Source organism: Gopherus evgoodei, chromosome 10, assembly GCF_007399415.2.
Source record: "Gopherus evgoodei ecotype Sinaloan lineage chromosome 10, rGopEvg1_v1.p, whole genome shotgun sequence".
Lineage (NCBI taxonomy): Eukaryota > Metazoa > Chordata > Testudines > Testudinidae > Gopherus > Gopherus evgoodei.
The window spans coordinates 13,287,902-13,312,641 of record NC_044331.1 but is presented as its reverse complement, the minus strand read 5'-3'; the positions used below and the strand labels follow the sequence as shown (position 1 = coordinate 13,312,641).

The window sequence follows — 24,740 nt, the reverse complement described above, 5'->3', positions numbered from 1 at the left end:
GTTTATACGTCTGTATAGATAGAATGCGTAATGGACTTTGATTGCTAACATGGGCACAAGGCAGCTGTAGTCACTCAACATGCTGCAGTAACTGGTGGGGTTACATAAAAAAAGAAAGCTATTACATTTTAGGTCTAGAACCTAGCTTCTTATCTGATCTCCTTCTTTGCATTGCAATAACTTTGCTTCCTGAGATTTTATTGCATAAGAGCACTGAAGGGAAACTTAAAACAGGAATCCTGTGAGATAGCATCAGAGAAACATAAGGTTGGTTATGATTATTATGGGCCCAGGCATTTCTTGGAGTGAATTTGAATTCTGGGACAGCTGGCTGGCTCTGTACGTGTCACTGAAATTGGCAGTCTTTTCCTGAGACAATGCCTGAAAGTGAGGCCTGAAAAATGACTTTTGGATATGAAACGTTTGTTCTCAATAGCAGGGAATAATTGCTAACAGTGAGATCTCTTAGCCTGTAGAAACTTCTCTCAGTGACGGAGTCATTTACAGCAATTCCTGCTAGAGAATGTGTGAGAGGGAACAATCCTGCACTGGCCTCTGAAGAGGCACAGGATGACCACAAAGACACTACAGAAGGGCAAAGATCTATCAGCGGAAGTCATGTGCATATGTGTGGGTGGGTGAAGAGGGGAAGGGAAAGGTGACAACAATCCTATATAGTAGCTGAGAACCCCAATTTTAAGTATAAGGAAGTAGCTCAGACACCACACTATGGTAACTCTTGGCAAATGATGACTTTAAGACTGCCTACCGTACACAACCATCCCCACACCATTCATGGTGGGTTACTGCAGAAAGGCCTAGGGGAAGAAGCATGGTTGAGGGAGGGATTTGAATAAAGTAATGGAGGTTGCTAAGGACAAAAGGACAGGGAGGCAGTTTCAGGTATCAGTGCTGACCTAGCAGGAGGCATAAAGATGGGAGAAGGATACGAAACGGGGAGTTCAGAAGTGTGGCATGGAAAGAAAGCAGGCAGTGGATGGAGGAGCAGACACAGTGCACTGTAAAGAGAGGCAAAGGCTAACACTGATATCTGACTAGCAGGAGACAGAATAAATGGAAGTATATTAATTAGGTATTTAATAAAGATACCCGATCAAATGTAAGTCCCTTCTGATAGAGGGTAATTTGGAAGCCTACCCAGGGTTGCAAGAACCTCCATGGTGGACTGTCACTGGAATGGATCTATTCAATATTGTCATGTCTGAATGGATTTGTCAATTAAGTGGCTCATTATTTTAATAACCCAGATTGAAAGGGTGGTGAAATAAATCTTCCAATAAGATAACACATTCACTGTTAAGAAGGAATGTTTGACACGGGTGGAACTTGCTGAATTGCTGACAGTTGGTTCAAAGTCTGCTGTCTTACGGTCATATCGCCTTAGGCAGTAAACAGGTCAGATCTCATGAACCAATGAGGGTTGGGCTTGGTTAAGATTCCCAAGAGGAAACCTCCAAGGAATGCCCAGAGACTGGCCAGAAGAGGGACTGGTGATCCAGTAAGTGGCAGGGTTCATTCTGAATCTGTGCTAAGTCCATGCATCAGCGTGACACTGGCTGGGTGCACTTTTCTGCTACAGGTGCTGTCTTTTTATGAGCTGTAGAACTGCAACAGCCCTAACTCCTTGCCCTTCAAGAGATGAAGGATGTTATGGTGCTAGCCTAGGACTTGGGCGACATGGGCTCAAGGTCCTGCTCTGCTACAGACTTCTTGAGTGACCTTGGGTAAGTCACTTAGTTTCTGTGTCCCTCAGTTACCCCGCTGTACAATGGGAGTAAAAGCACTGCCCTAACTCATGAGGGTGTTGAGAGGATAAAGCCATTAGAAGATTGTGAGGTGCTCAGATACGATGCGGGGTGGGGGGGCAGCTAAGTAGCCAAGATACATTTAAAGACACCATGGCACTTTTCTCAGGATTAAGGACGTTAGTCTCAGTGGCCTGGACAAATACCAGTTCAGACAATTACATTCTGGTTATTTCTAAGTTTCCCCTGCATAATTACCCAAAAAACACTGGAAGGCCTCACCGGGCCTCATGCTGTGATTATCTCTCCATCCTCCCTAATTCTGTTCTTTTCCCTTTCACCTCCTTCTTTTCCACTGAGGTCTTTTGGTTCTTGAAGTGGCTCTGCTCAGATTTATCAGCTGCTTTTATGCTGCCTGTTTCAATTCACTGCACATATTCAGCTTCTCAACTTGACCTTTCATGGCCTTTCTCCTGAATCCTAATATGTAGTCTTATATAGCTTTGCACGACTCTAAGCCTCTGTTTTACTGTTACTACTGCTCAGTATTGTCCTAGCTCTATCTCACAAACACGCCCCTTCTTATTCTATGTCCTTACATTCAGAAAAGCTGTTTATTCTTTAGAGAAGACTGATGATTGTTACTTGTTTCATCTGTTCGATAAGCACTGCACCAGCTTATCATGGGCACATGCCGTCTTCAACTCGACTTTTAAAAGTATCCAGACTCTTAGAATATTTTTAATCTGATATTCTATCTCCATAGCAATCCATGAAACTTTCTGTCATCCTGTTTCAAACAAACGTGGAGAAGCAAAACAAACTCAGGCTGCAGTTACTTCACCAGGAAAGTCACTGTCACATGCAGTGGATGGCATTTTAGTCATCAATCTGGCACATGTTTTAATGGAAAATGTACCCAATGCTCCATGGGTGTAGGAGGCAAAGAAAACACACCGGACTATTGGGTTCCTGATGTACTGTAGTTGTATGGATGGAAGGACATCAAGTAGATTAACCGTAACATTAAATGAAATACCTGATTTCTTAGTTGTCTTTTGAATGCAGTTTACACAGCAGGGTATATCAGGCTTCAAGGAGAAATGGTATTGGTCCATTTTGTGTCTTTTGGATGCTTTCCTCCTAAAGGAACCATATTGCTAGGTTTTGCTTCTGAGTGGGACCATGCATCAAAGCATCAAGCAGAGTTTGAGGACAATAGTATGTGCAGTACACAAGGGGCTGGTTTCCGTGGCCTATTCTGCCCACCCTCTTTGCGCCACTGAGGTGGTCCAATGTGGGTGGTTCTGGGTGGAAATGGCTAGTGGAGAAACTCTCAGCTGGTGTAGAGCTAGCAGGGGGTATCAGGTTGGGGATGAGGCATTGAAGCTCAGGTATGGAGGAGCAGAGATCTTCCACTTCAATTCTCCATGGCTGTAATTTACAGCAGGACCCCAGCTGCTCTAATGTATATGAGAGCTGAGTGGTGGTGGATCTTGGAACCATAACTGGCTCCGTGAAGCCTTCACCACCCATTCCTTACACCTGTGCTCAGCATGGGGAAGGTTGAGAATCCAGCCCAAAATGTTAGCTTCATAGCAGATGCACATACTCATAGGATATGCAGAGAGACATAATACTGAAGCTCATATGCCATCAGTCATTTGAGGCCATGGTGAATTCGAGATAAATGAAGTATGTATGTGTGTGTCTGTCCATGTGCACTCTCATGCTTCTTAAAGTGTTATGGCTTTTTAAAAACATTTCATGTTATATATGTGAAACAATTGTGGAATAAATCCTGACTCCACAAACAGTCAGCGGCCTCTCCAGGCAATTACATTCTTGTTTTCAGACTGCCTCATCAGCACAATCTAAGAAATAAAACAATAACACCAGTATTAAGTTCTATATAGACTGAAAGATAAATCCCTTAAAGGTGATTTACATGATCATTAGGGATTCCAGTTCTGAGGTATATTACAAAACCCTTAACTGTTTGTAGAAGCATACATCCTACCATGAATCACTAAGTCCCTTTCATTGACCATATATGGCAATGCTTTATCAACAATATGTTGGTTACTTTTTCAAAAGCACCTAAGTAACTTAGGAGCATTAAAAGTCTAATGGACTTTTACCCCAAAGTCAGTTAGGTGCTTTTGAAAAATTCACCTTTTATGATTGTGGCAGGTGGGGCTACTCCATAGCACCCCCTGTGGGGCCAGGCATGGTAGAGCAGGTGTCCCCAGCCTCAATCCACTGGCGGTGACTGTAAGCTTGGCATCAGTCTACACCCAGACCAATAGTTAAACTTTGGCAGTCTGCTCTTTTAAATACACAAACAAAACAAAACTCCGAGGCCAATGCCTATCTGCAGTCCCTGACTAGGCCTCGGGGTTCTGAGCTATCCCTGAGGAGCTCCTTCTCTGTCCCAGTCTCAGCCTGCCCTGAGAAGAAGCAGGCAAGCCTTCTTAACTGGCTCTTGGATGGTCAGTATTTCCTCCTGGCCCTTCTAGAGGACTGTCTTGTTGGTACCTGGTCTGAGTCTCTTTTCTTGGGTGGGGAATATCAGGGCCCTGGTGCCTCCAGCAGGGGGCAGAGAAGGCCTAATACACCCCATCACAATGATGTTTAGACTCAACATGCATTCCATTGCATTTGTTCAAATTAAAGTCAGAGCTCTCCCATATGATGATACACCCCATTAAGAAAAAAAGTGATGATTTTCTATTGTTTCCTAAACAATATCAAGCAACTTGGATCAAATTGAAGCTTTGATGTTTCTTTTCTGTTTTTTCCCCACATGTTGTTTATTCATATCAAATTAAATTGCTTTGTATTTGCTCCTTTTTGAACCACTTCTGCCACATGTTGCCACTATGCAATATGAGTAAGGGCAGCAAAATAGATCAGCAAAATAGAAGGGCCAGAACCTCAGCAGGTATAAAATAGCATAGTTTCATTGAAGTTACCCCTATTTATAGCAGCTGGAGATCAGACCCAGCCTTTCTTAGGATAGCTTACTTGTCCGCCAGCCCCATGATTTATCCTCATAGAAACTAGATTATTGTAATGAATTAATTCCAAGATTGTCTCATTAAACACAGGATGGGCACATACAAGAAAAAGTATCAAAACGTACCAAATAATAAATACAGATTATCCAACAACATGACAGTCCAAGCTCAATAAACCCTGCAGCAATATATTTTGAACTAAAATGTTTTCTCTAAATAACAAACTAAATTACCCAAGCTCTTGTCTCCTCTAAATTTCTCAATATGCCATGGGTACATCATTGACGATCTCCCACCAATCTGTAACATAGATGGAATGATTAAACTAGCACCATTCTGAAGCAATAAGAAACACAGCAGCATCTCAAAGCAAATCTCCAATCTTAAATTGGACAACGGAGCGTTACCCTGCTTGGCCTATCTATATCACAGGGTAGTAGTCATTAGGTGCTGTCTGTGGTGCTGAAAACTGTGCCCTGGGTAGAGGATATGAAGTCAATGACCTTCAAATGTCTTTCTTTTCTTATGAGTTGTGACTCACAGCTACTAACACAGAATCAGATAGCTTACTTAATAAATTCCACTAGGGTCTTTTCTGGCTTGTACTACAGCATCCATCAAATAACAAAAAAAGTTAATAACAAAAAGTCTCTTGGGTAACAGGTTTATGTTTATTATTTTTAATATAATGCTATGTTTTTAATTTAAACAACAGCAAAAGATACTTCCCTTACCCAGTTTTCAAAGGACTTACTTGTAAATATGAAATCTGTGAAAGACCTCCATGTTATGGCCTTGATTTTTTAATCTAGCCTCCTATTTTGCAGTTTTGCTCCTGGAAATAATTTCCCCTGCTGTTAATTGTGAGTACAATGTATAACATGTCTAAGTATCTGCAAACTGTGTCTTATTGCACCCACAAATTCAGTAAATGTGTAAGCCCAAGGCACAATTATTATAGCCAGAATTATTTGTAGGTGTAATTTTATGACAACAAAACTGAAAGCAGACTCTTAATATAGGTCCCAGCTGGTAACACTCATAGAGACAACTGCAAGAAAAGTTTGTTTCTGATTTGTGGGTAAATAATGTGTTGCTTCAAACCACTAGGTTACAATTATGGTAAATGAGTACAGTTTTACTGCAGTGATACTCAGTTTGCACTTCTGCATGTGGCCTTTGAAGAATCTGTGCATGTGATGATTACTAATCCTGACTGCAAGCTGAGTGAGCGAAGCTCTGCTTAATGAGGTGGCTTGGGGAACATTGAGCCGATGGATAGATGGACTGGATGCTTTTGCTTCATGTTTGTTCATTGCTTCATGTGGAATTGGGAGAATGAGCTGATGGCAGCATTCCTCCCACGAGTCTTGGAGAGACTGGAGGGAAACAATCCTTTATCTCCCTGAAGCCAGGAAAAATGAGCATTGGATGAGTAAAATAATCATGGCCAAAGGTCTTGACTTCATATGACAAGATCTGTATTGTGTGAATGTGTGATGACCTTGTGACATGACATCAAGCCATATGCAATGCAAAATAAATGCCAGACCATCACAACATGGTTATTTTTTGGTTTTTAAAAATTCCTTTTATTGGTGACAAAGTAGCTTCCCACCTCCTACAGATCAAACCCACTTGCGTGAACAGTGCTGAGAAAGTTCATGTACCTGAGCTAGAAGTCAAATTTGGGGAAGTTCTGAACTGGATGCAAAGTTTTGGGGAGTTCAGACCTGGCATTTTGATATGGACCCATCTCTAGAAGGTCATTATTTAGACTTAGATTTTGGCAAGATCCAACCCAAGAAACTGCAGCACATAATCCCCTCTGGACCTAGTGGGGATTGAGAGAGGGTCAAGAGAAATCTAAGAGAATTCTCTTTTTAAATGATATGCTATGCAATATCTGTCTCTATCTAACTATAAACTTCTGTCATGATTCTGTCAGGGAGCATCGGTGCTTCCAAACCATGGGACAGATCCTTATCTGTTTAAAATCAGCATGACTCCATTGTCTTCAACAAAGTTATGTTGATTTACACCAGCTGAGAATCTGGCCCAATGTCACTGTATAAGAAAATCCCAGGACCGCTGTTTCATTAGTGTCATGCAATCAGGTCATGTGATGATGTGGATGAAATATGGAACAAATGGCTGCATACTCACAACAAAGATGGGATCTGTTTAGGAAAAGCTAGGCATAATCCCCTCATACTTTAAGCAATTTAGACGGGTTGATTTTCCCCCCATTAGCTCCCTATAAATGTATGTCATTGATATATGCGCTAGTAAAATGTTGTGTGTCCTCGGTATGGGTCTTATTCCAACTTGTTCTGGAGGTGAAATACAATTACAAAAGACAAGCAGGAGTTTGATTTTGAAGATGTAGTGAGTATTAAGGGCTCAGTTCTAATGAGGATGGGAGGGGAATATAATACTCAGGGCTGGTCCACACTACGGGGGGGAAATCGATCTTAGATATGCAACTTCAGCTACGTGAATAACGTAGCTGAAGTCGAATATCTAAGATCGGATTACTCACCCGTCCACACCGTGCGGGATCAATGTTCGCGGCTCTCCCTGTCAATTCCGGAACTCCGTTGGGGTTGATGGAGTTCCGGAATCGATATAAGCGTGCTCGGGGATCGATATATCGCGTCTAGATTAGACGCGATATATCGATCCCCGAGCAATCGATTTTAACCCGCCGATACGGCGGGTAGTCTGGACGTAGCCTCAGATGTGAATTTTACAGCTCATGTTATTGCTAAACTACCGGGTTTCTCTTTCTACTGTTTATGTATCAATAATTTCCCAAGAGCTTTCATTTTCCCCTTTACACTTCCTCACATGTCCAGTGACTTCCCTCCCTACACCAAACATCCTGGCCTCCTTCACTCCAGTCTCTGATTCTTGTGCTCTAACTATTTGAGATGTATCCTTAGCCCTATCCTCCTTCCCTGTCTCCTAATTCCATTTCCCTCCACTCTCAGCCCATCAGCAGGCTACTAATTCCTCTTTCCCATCTGTTATTACATCCAGGCTGTCTCCAGATCTTGTCACTTTTCTCTCTATATTTTGGCCAGGAATCCATCCTTGCCAAAAGCCCATATGGCTGAAATCCTTGTCCATGCCCTGCCTAATCTCTCCTCTTCCTAACCTATTCCCTTGCAATCTATCTAGACTACCACTGTTAAAATCCTCTTCTTTGCCTGCTGCTCTGGACCATGTCACTTCCATCTTCAAAGCCTCTTCACTGGTTTCCTCCTGCCTTCTGCATCAAATTCATTCCTCTTATTCTCACCTTCAAGGCGCCACACAAACATATCCCCCTTTATATCTCTGCTCTTATATCTTGCTACCTTGCTCACTTTGTATCCATTCCCCACGTTGCTCTATATGCCTTGGAAGCCCATCCTTTCCTGCTGCACCAACCGTCTTTTCATTCGTATCCCCCCAGGAATCACACTTTTTCTATGAAGCCAAGCAAGGAAGAAAAGTCGTTTCATTAACAATCAACTCCCTTCCTACCTCCCACCATTGCACTGATATGTGATAAACCTACCTGAGTTTGATAAGGGTAAAACTCCAAGACCTAGAGCCTTATGCTTGGTGATTATGGGCAAACTGATGCATTAAATACATTGGCTTGTATGATATGACTATTATTCAACTTGAATTAAATGAAAACAATCACGTAGCAACACTATAGGGGGAGATAATCCAAGCTAACCTTGAGATCTGGATCCATGATAGCAGACCACAGATAACAATAGCTCATGCAGCTGTGAAGAATTCTGGTGTTTTCATAGAGTCATAGATTGTAAATCCAGAAGGGACCACTGTGATCATGTAGTCTGACTTCCTGCTGGAAGTGGCCTGGGCCAAGGGACTTACTGGCCACCGCTTCCAGCAGCTCCCATTGGCCCAGAGCAGCGACCCGTGGCCAGTGGGAGCCACGATCGGCCGGACTTGTGGACGGGCAGGTAAACACACCGGCTCGGCCCTGCAGGGGCTTTCCCTACGCAAGCAGCAACCCCTGTTTGAGAAACCCTGCCATAAAACATCTGTGAATTTTCTGTGGTCACCTTGGTTTTCTCCTCCTAAGATCTTTTTACCCAAATGAGATAAGCAATTTTCCTCCTGGATATTGCTCAGCCCTTTGGCAGATTTTGCACCTGTTGAGTTTTGTGCATGGGTCCACAAAAGGTGGCCAAAAGCATGTGAAGAAGGGATAGTTCAGTGGTTTAAACATTGGCCTGCTAAACCTAAGGTTATGAGTTCAATCCCTGAGAGAACCAAAAATCTATCTGATGATTAGTCTTGCCCGGAGTTGGACCAGATGACCTTTTTGAGGTCCATTCCAACCCTAATATTCTAAGGCATGGCCTCATTTACATAGAGGGTATTGTCTTATTTACCCATCAGGAGGGAGTGCCATTCACTTACAACTAAATCAGTAGAGTGTAGGACTCCCTTTGTCTTTTCTAGAATACTTTTCTATTGCCAGCAGGTATAACTACTGTTCACAGAATAGCAATTATTATTAGACTCACCCAAACTCCCATTGCTTTCAGGGTAGCAGGGAGTAGGAGGACTGCAGAGGTGATGCAGTCTCTGGGAGGGAGGATATGATGCATATTTCTCTTAAGCAATGCCCTCCCCTTTGCTGACACAGGGATAGGCGTTTATTCACTACAGGCAGTAGAGGAAAAACGCACATAGCTTTCCATGTCTGGTACTAAGGAATGAATGAGGAAGCCATGTTCAGAACTGGATATAGATTAGGATTCATTGAATATTCATGGTTTTTGAGGCCAGATCAGCTTCAGATTTGGTGGTACTGATACCTCCCAGGCTGTGCTTTCAAGAAATTGTTCCAAAATAGGATTTGAATCCAACTTCTTTTTTACCAAACACACTCACATTTGAAGGGGTTGAGAGTCTAGGTTCCAGTTATGGGCCATCTTTAGCCAGAAAAATGAGTCAATCTGGTTTGTGGGCTTTGATGGTGGTGGGGGTTATCTTCCCAAAGGTAGACCCAGCCTTTCCTACAAACCACCAGGTTTTTTCCCCCCAAGTGCTGTGTTTGCACAAATTCTAGGGCTTTCTTTTAAAGCAAACCTGCCTGTTCAAAAGTCACCCTCAGATTTCACAAACAGAAAAGTAGAAAGGCTACACATATATCCTTAGAGGCCAGAAAAAAAAAAGTCTCCTCTATACCCTACTCCCTTCAGTAAAGCCCCTTTTAGACTCAATCCTTACACAGGACCATATTCTGCCCTTAAATCCAGTTGTGCACCCCACAGTTAAGAAGGTTACATGGGTGGAGCTGAGGGCAGAGTCATGGCTACTTACAAAACAATGGCCTTAGTGAGCAGGAAAGAAAATATCACAGTGCATACAAGAGGGTAAATAGTCTGTTTCTTTTTTTTCCAGCAAAATCAAATAAATGGCCAGAAGCATTAAGGAAGTCCTCCGAAGATTACTGGTTTCAAATGAGATTAAAAAAAAATCACTCAGAATATTAACTAATATACGTTAATTCTACTGTGCTTTCCTGTTCCCCGGGCAAAGGAGTTCATGAGAATTATGCAGCAGAGGTGTTTCCCCCCCAGCCTTGCCATTTCCCAAGGCCCCTCCTGAAATTAAGATGGTGCAGGTCATTAATCAGGTTTGGGCAGAAACGTTTTTACGTGAGTGAATAAAAATCTGTATGAAGTCATCAAATTCAGTAGAGAGAAAACAGAGAAGAGGAAAGCATGCTTCAGATACACATGCTGGTGCTCTGGTCTTCCAGGGTGGGTTGGAGCTTTTTCTATACAGCATATGGAAGACAACCCCTGAAACAGAGGTGAGAAGTATGTGAATGTAAGAGAGAGGAAGAGAGAATGGTGGAGTGAAGACTTTACCATCATGGGTTTGGGCTGGCTGCATTATTCTCAAGGGATGGAGTAAACCAGGTCTGCGAGTTGTTCCAAATAAACCTTTTTACCAAACTGTCAAGCATGCTGCGTGTACCACATATTACAGAGAAAATGACTTCAGAGAGAGCTGACATTTTAATTGATCTACTGAGTGTGTCCCGCCAAAGAGAAGGGAGGGGTGCTCTTGTGATTATGCTGTTGGATTGAGACTCGGGAGGTCTGGCTTCAATTTGCAGGTTCTGGCACAGACTTTCTGTGTTACCCTGGGCAAACTGTTTAATCTCTCTGGGAACTTGTTCCCCTGCTGTGAAATGGGAACACTAGTGCTTCCTTTCTTCCCTCGGTTGTTTATCTTGTCTGGTTAGGCTGTAAACTCTTTTGGGTAGGGACTATCTCTCGCTATCTATGGACTTAGTGTCTATGTTCCCTGGCCCATCGTTACCATGGCATTTGAGCACTTCACAAGCATGGGCGCCAGGCTGGTATAATTTTTGGTGGTGCCCAGAATGGATCCAAGTCTTTCCCCCCACATGGGAATAGAGCCGTGTCTCCAGGAGGGGGGACCTGGATGGGGGTAAGGAGGCTGAGGCTGGGGCTGGCAGTGGAGCCCCAGGTGACAGCAGGGACCCCGGATGCCAGGCCATCAGCACAGCCCCAAACATTGGTGGAGCTGGGCCCATGTTGCTAAATATTGTTGGAGCACGGGCACCATGGGCCCATATAACTCATGGTCTATGATCACAAGCTTCATAATGCATTTCTCCTCACAACACTGCTGTGAGGTAGCAAAGTACTAATATCTCCATTTTACCAGTGGGGAGCTGAGGCACAGGGACACTAAGCCCCAGATCAAAGGTATTTTGGAGCCTAACACCCCTTGATTTCAATGCCTTTGAGGAGCTGGGTCTAAGTGACTTGCTCAAGTCACACAGGAGTGGAGAATTGAACCTGGTCCACCCAGCCCTCAAGCTAATGTCCCCAAGCACTGGACCATCCTTCCTGTCACATGTATGTAGACAGCACTCAGTCTCACTTAGGTCCCCTGCTACCACCCAATAATACTTCTCTACATCCAGGATCCCTGAAGTCTGGGATATTGTCCAATGGGAGATGTGGGTGCTCAGCATCTCTCAGAATCTGGCCCTGGGTTAATATAAAGGGATTCATTAATTGCATCCACATTAATATTCTCATTCAGGTTGGAACATCAGAAAAACATAACGGCACAGCTCCCCTTCTCCTAGTCAAGGAGAAGAATTTCCTCCCAGGCTTGTTTTACAACCTGTTCTGCGAATGCAGTGTCCTTATGGCTGCTGTAGGATTTGGGCTCCTTCCCAGTGCTGTCAGCAGAAAGCAGCTCTGGGGGCGGGGAAGGAGTGGATGCTTTGCTGAAGGAGCTGTCCTTCAGGCAGAATACTAAACTGAGCTACCATCTGTTTCTGGGGTTTATGCTGGTGCCTGCTAAAGATCCTATGACAGTATTTCTGAGTCCCTCTCCCTGCCCCTTAGCATCTCTCTCCCTGCTTCCTATCTGGGAAAAGAAGGGACATTATCTGAATTTCTCCTGTTAGGTCTTGTCCCCCCCCCCGCCACACACACACACACTTTTCAGCTCCTCTGCTCCTGGGACAGAGAAATTACAGATCTCTTGTCTTTTCTTGTCCATTCTATTCTCATCCATGCTCTCCTGAATCTTTCTTCCCTGGCAATGTGCCAAGAGGGATTACCCCAAGACCTACCTTGTTCCTCTAACCTATGGCTACATGATGAAATGGGGAGGGAAGTGTCTGATCTTTGGTGAATAAGAGGCTAGAGAAAACAGGACAGCCCCCAGAAAAGGTCCTACTACCATTTACTCTTATATCAATGTGACATATATAAGAACTTGTGCTAACTTTTTAAGTTCCAGAGTACAAATTAGAAGGTACCTTGCTCACAGGATAAACAGGCAATATTTGGTCACAGACAAGTAGCTCCTGGATGTGCAGAAATGTAGTGCAGAGTAAGTAGTATGTAGAGGAGGGGTAATTTCAGAGAAAATTATAGCATGCAGAGGCAGGATTTAATGAAGGATACGTTTTGTGCAGAGTCAGGATAATTGGATGGTATGCAGTATTTGGTGGGGAGGGACCTGGAGTGTAAATACTATATAGAGAGGGGTATTGTGCAGTATGTTTAGAGGGTAAGTCGTGTGTAGCAGAGGGATGGTCACTGGAATGCAGATTCATCAGCCAGCAGGGGAGTTGGAGCAATTTTTACAGCAGGGGTGCTGAGAGCCATTGAACCAAACTGGAAACCCTGCATATAATGCAAACCACTTCAAGCCAGGGGGTGTCGCATCACCCCCAGCTCCAGCACCGGAGGGAAAATAACATCCCAGGTACAAGGTCCCTAAGGCTCAATTTATTGTAAAAACCAGGTTCCAAAACAGAAGCAAATAAACTCAAGCTACTAGTACTAACTCCCAGCCTCCTACGGCTTTCTCAGTTCCCACCAGCTGGAAGGGGAGAGGACACCCCTTCCCCTTTCACAATCCTTCTTGGTTACTATGGAAAGACACCCCTTCCTCATGCTGGAGCTGCTTTATGCATTGTATGTGTCTGTGTTATTTCTTGGCAATCTCCAACTATCTGGCAAGTAAGTAGGGATTACCCTGTGATTAGAGTTTTCCTCCCAAACTGCCCTGGTGACCTTGCCAGGAAGGAGTGAGGGGGGTGGAGGCACCACCAAATAAATTCATAGGAAAAAATAAAGAAGATACACCCTGCTGAGTGGATGGCGGGAGCCAGAAGAACCCAGACCTGTCCATCAAAACCTGTGAGCAGATTGACATTAAAGAAGGTAACCGGGGGGAGAGGGGGCATAAGTGGGGTAGCTAAGAGGAGTAATTGTAGAGTAAGTAGCATTTAAACATGTGGTAGTGCTTAGATGCTTGGGTGATGAGTACTATAGAAATGCCTAAGGTAGAGGGCTAGATATGTTAGCTAGTAGCAAGGGGGTAATTGAAAGGTAAGTAATACAGAGCATACAGAGGCAGAGGGTAATTCCAGGGTAAGTATCATGTAAGTACTGGGCAATTGCAGGGTAAGATACTGGTAGACATGTCCCAAGGAAAAGATAGAATTACCTGTAATTTCGCTTGGACGATGTGTCTGCTGCTGGATATGAAAGACTCCCAGTGGCATAATGGAAGGGCTGCCCTATTTAAGCTGAGAGCAGTCAATAAACCACTGAAATGATAACTACTCCTTCCTCCATGGAACAGTCTCACGGCTCAGCATCTGCTCTGGGGCAGAGTGAAACAAGAAGCTGCTGACAGGCCTCTTGACAGGCAGCTGCTTAGAACACCGGGGGTTAGAGCCAGCACCCATTGAACCCCGTGGTGACTTTTGCTACTGATGTAAATGGGAGTAGGACTGGGTCCTCAGTGCGCACTGACACTTTGGGAGTAGATTAAATATACGATGCGCCAGTATCTTCTCTGTCCTGACATTCGTGGAAACCAGTAACTGGTCAGGAAAGTGCCTGGCCAGTACCATGTGGCAGAGGAGGATTCAGAGGGGGAATGCAGCCAACTGCTGGCTCACTACGCATTCGAGCAGAGTGAAGTTGTTAGCAGAGTACTATGCAGGCTGCAGTGTGAGAGAGTCTAAGAGTGTGGGAGAGAGGACAACCTGCAGGCTGCAGGGAGAGAGAGAGATTTCCCTGCTCCCAAGAGGGTGTCCAAGCTGCAGGGAGAGAGCGGAAGTTCCTTGCTCCAGAAGAGCGTTACTCCATGCCCCAGGAGAGAAGCGTGTGTGCCGCTAGAGTTAGTGGGTCTGTCTCAGGAATTGCTGGGTGTGACTGCAATCTGTGGACCAGCTGCAAAGTGAAAGCAAAGGCAGGGGCTGTTGTATAGCTGCTGAGTAAGATAATGACCCAGGTGCCACTGCCATTACCATCCAGATCGGACTCTGTGCAGCTGATAGCCCTGCATTCTGCAGAGTAAATATGAACTGAAAAGCTTTTTACCTGCCAAGACCTGAATTATATGGTTCGTGTTTCCACTTCAACAGCTGATGATATCACTAGGGCGGCATTAATTTCCTGCATTCCTTACAATGCCCTTGAGGTAAGTGGTGCCATACGGTAGGGAACAATCCTGACCTGGCAGGGTGATGGCCTGGATGCTCCTCTGTCTCCTGTGATTCTGGGTGACACACACAATCCTCAGCTCATCTTGTGGCATCTTAGGAAAGGAGGAAATGATTTCCAGCTTTTTTGTTGTCAAATGTATCTATTTGTAATTTTAACAAATTATAAATAACCAGTTATTGGTTTCCATGAGTGTCAGGACAGAGAAGATACTGGCGCATTGTATATTTAATCTACTCCCAAGTTGCCAGTGCGCATTGAGCACCCAGTCCTACTCCCATTTACATCAGTAGCAAAATTTACCGCTGAGTTCAATGGGTGCTGGTATAAAGGGCCAGCTTTTTAATAGTATTCAGGCATCTTGGGCCTGCTGCTGATTTGGTATGTTAAAGTCTGTTGCTGATCTGGATTCTTGAAAAGTTTGTTAATTATTCTAATTTCATTTACAAAGAAAGCTTTACAGTTCACCTTTACAACAATCAGCAGGAAGCAACGTCTTCTTTCCAGAAAAGAAAGTGGCAACTGAAACACTGCCCAGGTCACTTTCTTTGATTTGACAGGCTGAGACTTGAGGTCACTTTGAAACAAAACCTGCCAACAAATGCCACTTGAACAATTCAACAGCAGAATCTAATGTTCTTCCTGATTCTTTGTACCAGAACAGAGTGTTCTCGTTTAAAAACCCTTCCCCCTTCTTTTTGGAAGAAAATATTCTCAAGGGAGCTAAATTCTCACTGCCTTGAAGAGAATAATATCCACCCTTGGAGTGAACCTTTGTATAATGGAAAAGGTTATTTCATAAGCGAGATGGTTTTTTAAGACTCCAGAGGAGTCTGGGGATTTTTTTAATCCACACTGGAGGCCCTTTAGCAATGAAATGCAAGATGTATAACCTGTGAAATGCCTCCACTGGCTGTCAGTGTATTAACTTCTTTGCATATAAACACATCCAGAGTGGATGCAAAGGCTTCTCTTTACTGCAGCGTTCTCTAGAGTTGCTTGATCTTTCTGACTTGATTGGCTTGCCTCTTTTTCTTTTTTTAATTGATTGGTTTTTCACAGTCCTGGAAAATGCCCCAGCTGCCTTTTAACCTAATGGAAAATGTATGGGGTGACTTAGCAAAAGAAAGAGAATGTGCTTACTGCAGCGACAAATATCATGGGAGCTAAAGCAAAGACAGATGCTCTGACAGTGCCCACGGAGAAAGACTGACCCCGCCACCCATAATGAGAAAGCGGCCTATGTGTATGCCACACATCTAACGAAACACACGGTGCAAACTGCACACGTTGGTTAGAAGGAGCAGAAAGACCGAGCACAGCATCCTGGCCTCTTTCATGCCAAAAGATTCTTATTTTGTCTATTCCTTGCACTGCGAGTGGCTCCTATAAATGGCTTGATTGTGCCTGACTGGGAGTAGTGCAAAGCTAGTTGCACCTAAGGCAGCTCCCAGAAGAACTGTGCCACAGAGAGTTTTGTACCTGAGGATAGTGAAGCCTGCTCATCTCCAGCTTGGCTGATGAAGAAGGTGTGCAAGGCCATTCTCACACCTCCTTCCCTCCTCCCTTTGGAGCAGTATACACCCTTGAAGGTAGTAGCAGGGAGCATTCTGTGCACTCTGCCTCTCCCCGGGGTGGATGGGGTAGGCAGCCTCTCATCCCTCCCTCCTTCCCTTCTACCCCCATGCTAGCGCAATCCCCTAAATAGCACTGAATCCTAGAAATGAAGGATGCTTGCAGACTGGTAGGTCAAGTAGTGTATAACCCTGCTGGATGATCCACCACAGTGTACTCTCCAGCACTAAATGTGGGGCCAAGCTTTTATCAGCACTTTACACAGACTAGTTGGTTTGTTGCAAGACGGAAGAGTCAAACCATTAGTTCAGGGGTCGGCAACCTTTCAGAAATGGTATGCCGAGTCTTCATTTATTCACTCTAATTTAAAGTTCTGCAGGCAGTCATACATTTTAATCTTTTTAGAAGGTTCTTTCTATAAGTCTATAATATATAACTAAACTATTGTTGTATGTAAAGTAAATAAGGTTTTTAAAATGTTTAAGAAGCTTCATTTAAAATTAAATTAAAATGCAGAGCCCCCTGGACCGGTGGCCAGGACCTGGGCAGTGTGAATGCCACGGAAAATCAGGTTGTGTGCCACCTTTGGCACACGTACCATAGGTTCCCTATCCCTGCACTAGTTCATCAGTGACTGGCTGAGGTGAGACTATTCTTGTGTCAGCAGGGACCAGTGGGTATAAACATACCTGTGCACTGGTGGAGACTCAGTTACAGGGGTCTTATTGGCACACCTACTGTGCCAGGTGGTTATTACCTGCTGCCGGGAAGGCTTGTGATGCCACTTATAGGGAAATCATAGATCAAAGTTAATGTAGCTTTGAATGGAGATCTTGCTTGGCATACCACGAATATGGCAATTCTGTTGGAAACAGTAGTACTGTAACTGTAGTACTGCATATTGGGACCTTCCTTTTTCTGATTATGTGTTCATGACCGGCAAGCTGGTGCCTCCCACAGTTAGTAGGTTCCATAAGCAGGTTTGAAGAGTGGCGCTCTAGATGAGCTAGAAAGCAGATCTGTTACAGGACACCAGAACAAAAGCTGTTTTACTCTGCATGAAACTCCTGATTCGACTGTAAATATAACACAACAGGAATCACGGGGCTTTGCATAAATGCATGGAACTTCTTGGAGGATCCCCATTCGTGCTCAAGGGAACTCTTTTCAATATACCATAGAAAGACCTTGCTGTACAAGCAGACTCTGTTTTAATCCAAATAATATTTTCGACGCTACTTGGACCGTAATGCCTTTTCCTAGCATGTGACATAAGTGGTTCCCTTCAGAGCATTTGATAATGTTAATTTTACTACATTTCCCATCTGAATTGTGTGTACATAATTTCAGCTTTATGGCATTTGCTCAGTGCCCACATGATGTGAGTAATATTCTGAAGTGCAGAGTTTGCATTGTGATGTTGAATATCACCTTTGCATGCCATACAAATGTATGTGTGTGCATGTGTACACACACACACACACAAATACAAAGTATGCATGTGTACACACACACACATACACACAAATACAAAGTGTGCATAAGTGTATATATACATACACACACAAAATAATAGTGCTTATAGGTTACATATTATATAGATATGTCAGTTAATGGTTCATGTATATTTTACATATTTAGGTTACTACCTGAAAGCTTAAAATGAAAAACAGTCTTATACCACATCTGACCTATAGTAGCTCTTATTGCATGATTGTACTGTATATTTATTTACTAATTGATGCCTTCTTTCAAAAACCTTGTTTTCAGCTCTGTGTAATAATGGGAAAAGGCACAAGAGAGCCAACTGGCTGAAATCCACTTGAAAAATAACTGACTGCAGGTGTCAAAAATCTGAGGTTGTTTATAAAGGATTTGGCTTCACTCTGTTTTCTCCGAAGAGGGTCATGATTCCATATAAACTTCATTTGTTGCTGACTGAGAAAACTTCTCCTCCAATGGGCTGCTCGAAATGGAATAAATGGGGCATGGGTGGGTGGGAGAAGAATTTCTCTCTGCATGCATTGCATCTGTCATGTCTTTTTGTCCAGATGGGAATACATTTTAAAAAAAATCCATATGATAAAATGACATCTGCGATCTGGCTTAAAGAGAGAAAGCAAAGCTCCATTTTTCTTTCATTAAGGTGTCACCGAGTGCCTAAATATCATGAAGGCTGGGCTCCAATTTGGCAGACAGACATTCCTCTAGTGACTTAAAGGCATTGCTCAATCAGCACCACTCAGTACCATGATGTCCTCTCTGGAAACCAATGCTGCGGCCTTCTAGGAATGACATACTCTGATTCAAGACAGTGTTAGCCACAAGTTGGGACATCAGTAGGGTAATCATGGTTTCCAACCCAGATGAAAGCCTTTACATGCCTACCATTTAGAAGGTGCAATCACAGTCTCTGAATGTTCCATCTCCTTTTTGCATCCTTCAGATAGAAAAGAGTGTGTTAGGAATGTTGTCTATTTCACTCACTGCCTGTCTCCTGTCAATTCAATATTGTCTCATCGCTGTTTCTCTTTCTTTCTCAGGGCACGACCTTCATCAGCACAATGGATCAGGAAAAAGAGCAACCTGCCAAGTCTTCCTAGCTCCTGTACAAAGTTCCTGAACCCTCACATATGTCCAGTCAACAGTCCCAACTACACCTTCCCTCCTACTGAAAGAAGCAAGTCAACAAAGTCTAGCTCAAACCTGAAACGTTACCAAAAACCCTGTAAGAGACTCCCTCCTGAAATTTTACAGTCAGCTCAGTGCACTGCGCATCAGATTCCAGATCAGAAGGAAGTTATGTTTGTGTAGCTAGTAGCAGAGATTTCACAAATAAATAAACACCCGTATATATTCAAGATTATACACACCACACTATACTGTGTGTAGAAGTATAAACTCAAAATGTCTGATCGGTATAGAAACAATGCAAATCTATATCAAGGGGCTAAGGACATAGCTAGAGAGGTGAATCAGGTGTCAGATGACTACCGGTACCAGGATGGCAACTATGCACCTTCAGATGGCTATTACCATGATGGGAATGAGCCAACCCAAGAAGAGGATGCCCAGAGCGATGCCACGGAAGGCCATGATGAGGATGATGAGGTCTATGAAGGAGAGTACCAGGGCATCCCTCACCCAGATGACATTAAGGGCAAACAGAAGAAGAAAGCCCCTGCCATGGCCGATGAGTTTAGAGACAAGGCTGAGCTCATAGCCGAGCGGATGGAGGATGAGGAGCAGCTTGCCCACCAGTATGAGAACATCATTGAGGAGTGTGGCCACGGGCGCTTCCAGTGGATGCTCTTCTTTGTTTTAGGCTTGGCACTGATGGCGGACGGGGTGGAGGTGTTTGTAGTTGGCTTTGTTCTGCCCAGTGCTGAGAAGGATATGTGCTTGTCCAGCTCAAACAAAGGGATGCTAGGTAAGTGCTACTGAACAGCCTTCCTTCAGACATTATGCAGCAGGGATGGATCCAAACATAACTTATTCCATAGGGTGGTCTCATTCAGGATCCTCCCCATTTCCCCCATCCTGACTCCCTCTCGCAGGGGGGTGACTAGATGGAGCTGATTCCCGACCCTGTCCATGCCCTTCCATGTGCTGATGAGACTGGGGCTTCTCAAGAGCAATTTAACAGAGGCACGCCCATACTCAGCCACTGAATGTAGTCACAGCTCCTGTAGTCACAGCCCAGGACACACCTGGCACCTGAACTTGGATTACCTCCCCTGCCAGGCAGCCTAGTGTGCTGTTTCCAGAGAGCAGGTTTATTTATACAAAAATATTAGGCTTATGTAAAGGACAAACATGCATGGAGACATTCCCAATCTGAGCACCCAGGGAACTAGATTTCAACCTATTTAGTAGCTCAACTGTAATGAGAAGCTCACAAAGCAGCGTCATCCAGATCTGATGGAGCCTAATGTAGATGAGTCGGTTTAACTGTATATTAAACTAGGTTAAGTGGGTGAGCAGAACCTATGTCCCAGAGGATTTTTTCTGTGTGTTTGCCTCCATCCCAGTTCATTTCCATCCACAGGAGGGTGAGCTTCCCTTAGACATATTTTTTTTATGTACGGGAGTTTCCTATCTAATCAAATCTAATCCCATGCCCTTCACCGTGGTATCTGAGTGGGGTATAAATGAGGGGGAAAGAGAAACTTTCTGATCAGGCTTGAAGAAGAATGGATAGATGAGAATGAGGAGAGACATAGGAAGGAAGACGAGAGACACAGGGCTTCTCTGCAGAGAAGAGCACTCTTGGGCAGGGCTTACTGCAACAGTTTTTGGATGGAAAATTGTTTTTGACTAAATGTTATTTTTTCTGGAAGTGTTTCCTTTCCTTGAGCACCTGGAAACTGAAAACCAAAATAATGTTTTGGCCAAAAAATGTTTGGCAGCTTTCAACTGCTTTTTTATTAATAATCATGATTATTATTTGAGAGTCTGAATTTTTTCAGTTGTCCGGGTTTGGGTTTTTTGATGAACAGAATTCCTGCAGAATTCTCCCCCATTTTCTGATCAGCTCGACTTTTGGACCACACTGAGGGGTGCATAGAAAGGAAGCTACAACTGGGCTATCAGGAAGCTACGCAGGGAGACGCAGCAAATTTCCTTCAGATAGCAGGATCTGCAGAGAAGACGGCTCTCACGCTGACAGTTGCAGAGTTTTCTGAAGGGTAATGAGGAGGCGAGTGCTAGATTATGGTAGGGAAACGGAAAGAGTTTCATTTAAACACCTTAAAGGATAGTCCAATCACAACTGAATGTCTCTGATTCCTTGCATCTTTCTTTCCTCTCCACTGCAAATACATTCTCAGTGATGATAGCAGAAATTCTGCAAAGTCTCGGTGAGCTTTATAGAGTTACCAGCTGGAGTTTGGAGTCAGCATTAGTATAAATTGGAGGCATTTGTAACAGTTTTGAGCGGTCTCTCTCTCTGTCACCTTGGTGCTACTGAACAATGGAGCATCTAGTTGGTGCATTTCCTTTCCATCTGGTGATACAGCTTCATGTTTTCACATGTATCCCTTCCTCGGTGCTGCCCCTTACGCCTGCAACTCCATCCCTATCACATTCTCCTCTTCTAAATCTCTCCTAAAGACCTTATTTTCCATGAAGTCTAGTCAATATGAATCAACCCTCAAACTGTACGCTTTGGTGGGAAGTCCAACTTTTGTCCAGTTGGCTCAGTATGAACCTGCATTGTATTGGGTGTATCTTTGAATTGAAAGCTCCTTGACTGATAGGATTCTTGCTTTCTCTGTGGTTGGTATGATGCAAGTGGACTGAAAGGCCTACCTGAAATAACAACATGCTGATCTATAAGGGCTCGGTTCTGCACTCCTTACTCAGGTAAAATGTCCACCAAAATCAATGGGAATTTCATCTGCGTAAGAAGTACAGGATATAGCTCCATCTGGTTTAACACTCATAGAACCAGGAAACTTTACGCATCAACTAGCTTTTTATTTTCTCCATCCAGAGGCAGAGGTGGCTGCAGCTCAGTTCTGTTCTTGGTGCCTGTGTAGGTCTCTTTTCTTATCACGTACCTTCCCCCTCCACACGCCTGAGTGTTCCCCAGCTGCTAATCTTAGGCCTCCACAGCAATTTGCAAGCTGCCACATTGTCTCCTCTGTTGCTGCCCTTCTCACCAATGTTCTTCTCTTTGTCCAGACGCCATGTCTCTTTGCCCAAAGTCCTAATGAGCAGAGAAGCTGTGCAGTCATTTCCCTTTGGACACCGGATTCTCAGCTGAAGCTGTTGGCTAATGTGTACTGGGTCAAAAGTAGCCTATGGAGGATTCCTCCTAAATCTGGGGAATGAATTTAATGTCCCACACGAGATTAAAGAGTCAGCCTGTAACAACTCCCACTTGGTTTCACTCCTGTCCTGTCCCCTTGGGCATTGAACAAAGGTTTATTTATTTTGACTGAGATTGAAGTTGAGTGGAATAGTTTGGATTAAATAACTTTTTCCTGAAAACTTTAACCCAAATAAGGTATAGACTATCCCTGGCCCCGAGGAGTCCAGGCTTATCTGATAATGATAATTATCTGATAATGATACCCAGTCAGGCAAAAATAATGGAGGTTGACAGGACAACTGAAGCAACCATTGGAGTATCTGAATTGGGATGGTTGGGTAGTGTGTGCATCCATAGTGGTGGTGGAGAAATCTCCCAGGCTTGTAGATTATATCCTGGCCCATGATCCCAGCCAGTTTTTCTCAACTGAAATTAACTTCAGAGCTTGAGTCAAATCCATCCCCCATATTCCACTTTTTCAGTACAAAGGGAACAGACAGCTGCCCTTATAAGGACCTCTCTGGCTGGTGTAACTTAGCTCAGAGCCACCTTTCTCTCTCCAATCCCACACCCGAGTCCTGCAGTAATTGTACATCAGCTGGACTGAGGGGCTGGACATTTATTTATTTATTTAGCTTATTAGTCTCAACCCACCCTCCGAAAGTTTTTTCAATTTTCTAAGGCCAAAATGTCAAAAGAGTTCAGCTTCAGATTTTCAGCAGCTCCCATTGGGAGGCTTTTGGCCAGATTTTCAGCACGTTGGGTGGTAAGAACCTTTGAACAACAGGCCATTTATTTTAAAAATCTGACCCTAGAAATGTCTATCTTGGTGGAACTCAGTCTAACATGCACCAGAGTCAGAAGCACTGATATGTCCCCACCAAATATCTTTGAAGTGTTACTGGCCCATCCAGAGCTAGAGAGTACCAGAAGTCTCATGAGGAAGCTTGTTCTTCTGTTTTTCCCAACCCAATACTTACCTGACTCAATGTTCACAGAGTGAGCTTTGGAGAAGCAAGCTAACTTTTTGCATGTTTATCCAATTACTGCTTGCAGACCAGGGTCAGGTTCATCTGTCTGCAATTTTTAATGAAGGGGGATGGCATTTTCCTCCTAGTTCCTTCTCCGTGGGAGTTCTCCTTAAGGTTAAAAGGGGCCTTTTCAGAACTTGGATTTGCAGTTTTCCACATCTCTAGTTGTTTTGGGAGTCAGATTTTGGAGCTTGGAGTCAGAACTTGAGGCTGGTGTAGGTCAGTGAAGAGCCAGATAGGGGAGGTGCAGAGGAAAGTGGACTACACCAATGAGGTATTTCCATACTGCTACTGGTTGATGTGGGATAGAAGAAGGTTCTCAAATCAGTACATTTTTTTTTTAAATAAAAAAAGGTTTGGCTAATATAGTCTCAACTGTCGGTGGTTTCCCTCTTGCAGCAGGCTTAATGCATGTAGGAACCAGCAGAGATGTGCAGGAGTATGAATAATGAATACTCAATGACACAAATTCAGGAGGGTTCCGTGCCCTTGGTGTAGGATTTCTCCTTTTCTGAGCACCCAGGAGGGCATGTCATGTTAGCATAGGCACAACTGAGCTTAGCACCTGAAGGGGAGAACTATAAAGGTGCTAATGATGGATACAAAAAGCTTAGCTTCCTTGGAACCTTTCCTGGCTCAACTTTCCTGGCCACACACCAACTACTCAAAAAAGGAGACAGTAGTCAGACCTATTCAGGCAGCTCAGAGCTTCTGACACACGCTCATTTCCTTCTGGGTATTTCAGTTCTTTGATGTTGTAGGGGTTGTACGCTGGCAAATTAGTCTTGTTAATGCTCAAGGTTCAATGATACCTATAGACTGACTTGTCAGAATAATGGTGGCAATCAAAGAGCTCTTTTGGCTCAATCTGTGCCTAATGTGCAGTGATAATCTGCAAGAGTGTGTCTATGTGAAATGAGCAGAGGTTTTATTAGAGTGAGCATGGCTTTCACTCAAATTACCATGGCCCCTGGGTCGTTATAGACGCATGAGTTACTATCCCTAACCTTTTCTACGTACAAATAGAATCAGCACAAGGGTTCATATTTATTCTCTGGTGCCTGTTCTAGTCGTATTTTCGATAAGGAAACATGATTAGGTCATTCCAGACAGAGCTAAGTTTGCTTCCAGGCAGCTGATAATGTTTGCACCTATGAAAGTGGCTCTCGTTCTCTTGATCATGGGTGGAGGGGAATGGGCAAATGGAAAATGAATAGGAGAAATAATCAAACCATTTAAGAAAAGAAGAAAGACAAATTGCAAGAGCTAAAAGTGGTGCTGTGTAAACTGGTGAACTTTGGCTTTTGCCGAAAGGATGTTTTGCCTTTAAGTCTCAGTGTTTTCCATAGGTGCTGGAACTGGGGGTGTGGGGATGCTGATGCACCCACTGGCTTGAAGTGGTTTCCATTATATGCAGGGTTTACAGTTTGGTTCAATGGCTCTCAGCACCCCCACTATACAAATTGTTCCAG

At 43.8% G+C, this 24,740-nt stretch overlaps 1 protein-coding gene across 6 annotated transcripts in view; it reads left to right on the top strand.

The window, feature by feature from the left end:
• The window catches only part of SV2B (synaptic vesicle glycoprotein 2B), a 96,020-nt gene that overhangs the window by 35,652 nt on the left and 35,628 nt on the right, over positions 1-24,740 (top strand). For 3 of the 6 annotated variants that reach the window (XM_030578766.1, XM_030578771.1, XM_030578767.1), the window contains exon 2: positions 18,966-19,852. In XM_030578766.1, the coding sequence (XP_030434626.1) occupies positions 19,330-19,852 (523 nt within the window). In that variant the 5' untranslated portion in view covers positions 18,966-19,329. Of the gene's footprint in view, positions 1-5,607; positions 5,650-14,304; positions 14,825-15,298; positions 15,386-18,965; positions 19,853-24,740 lie in introns of those variants that run through there. The other 3 variants (XM_030578768.1, XM_030578770.1, XM_030578769.1) reach the window with 3 other exon arrangements.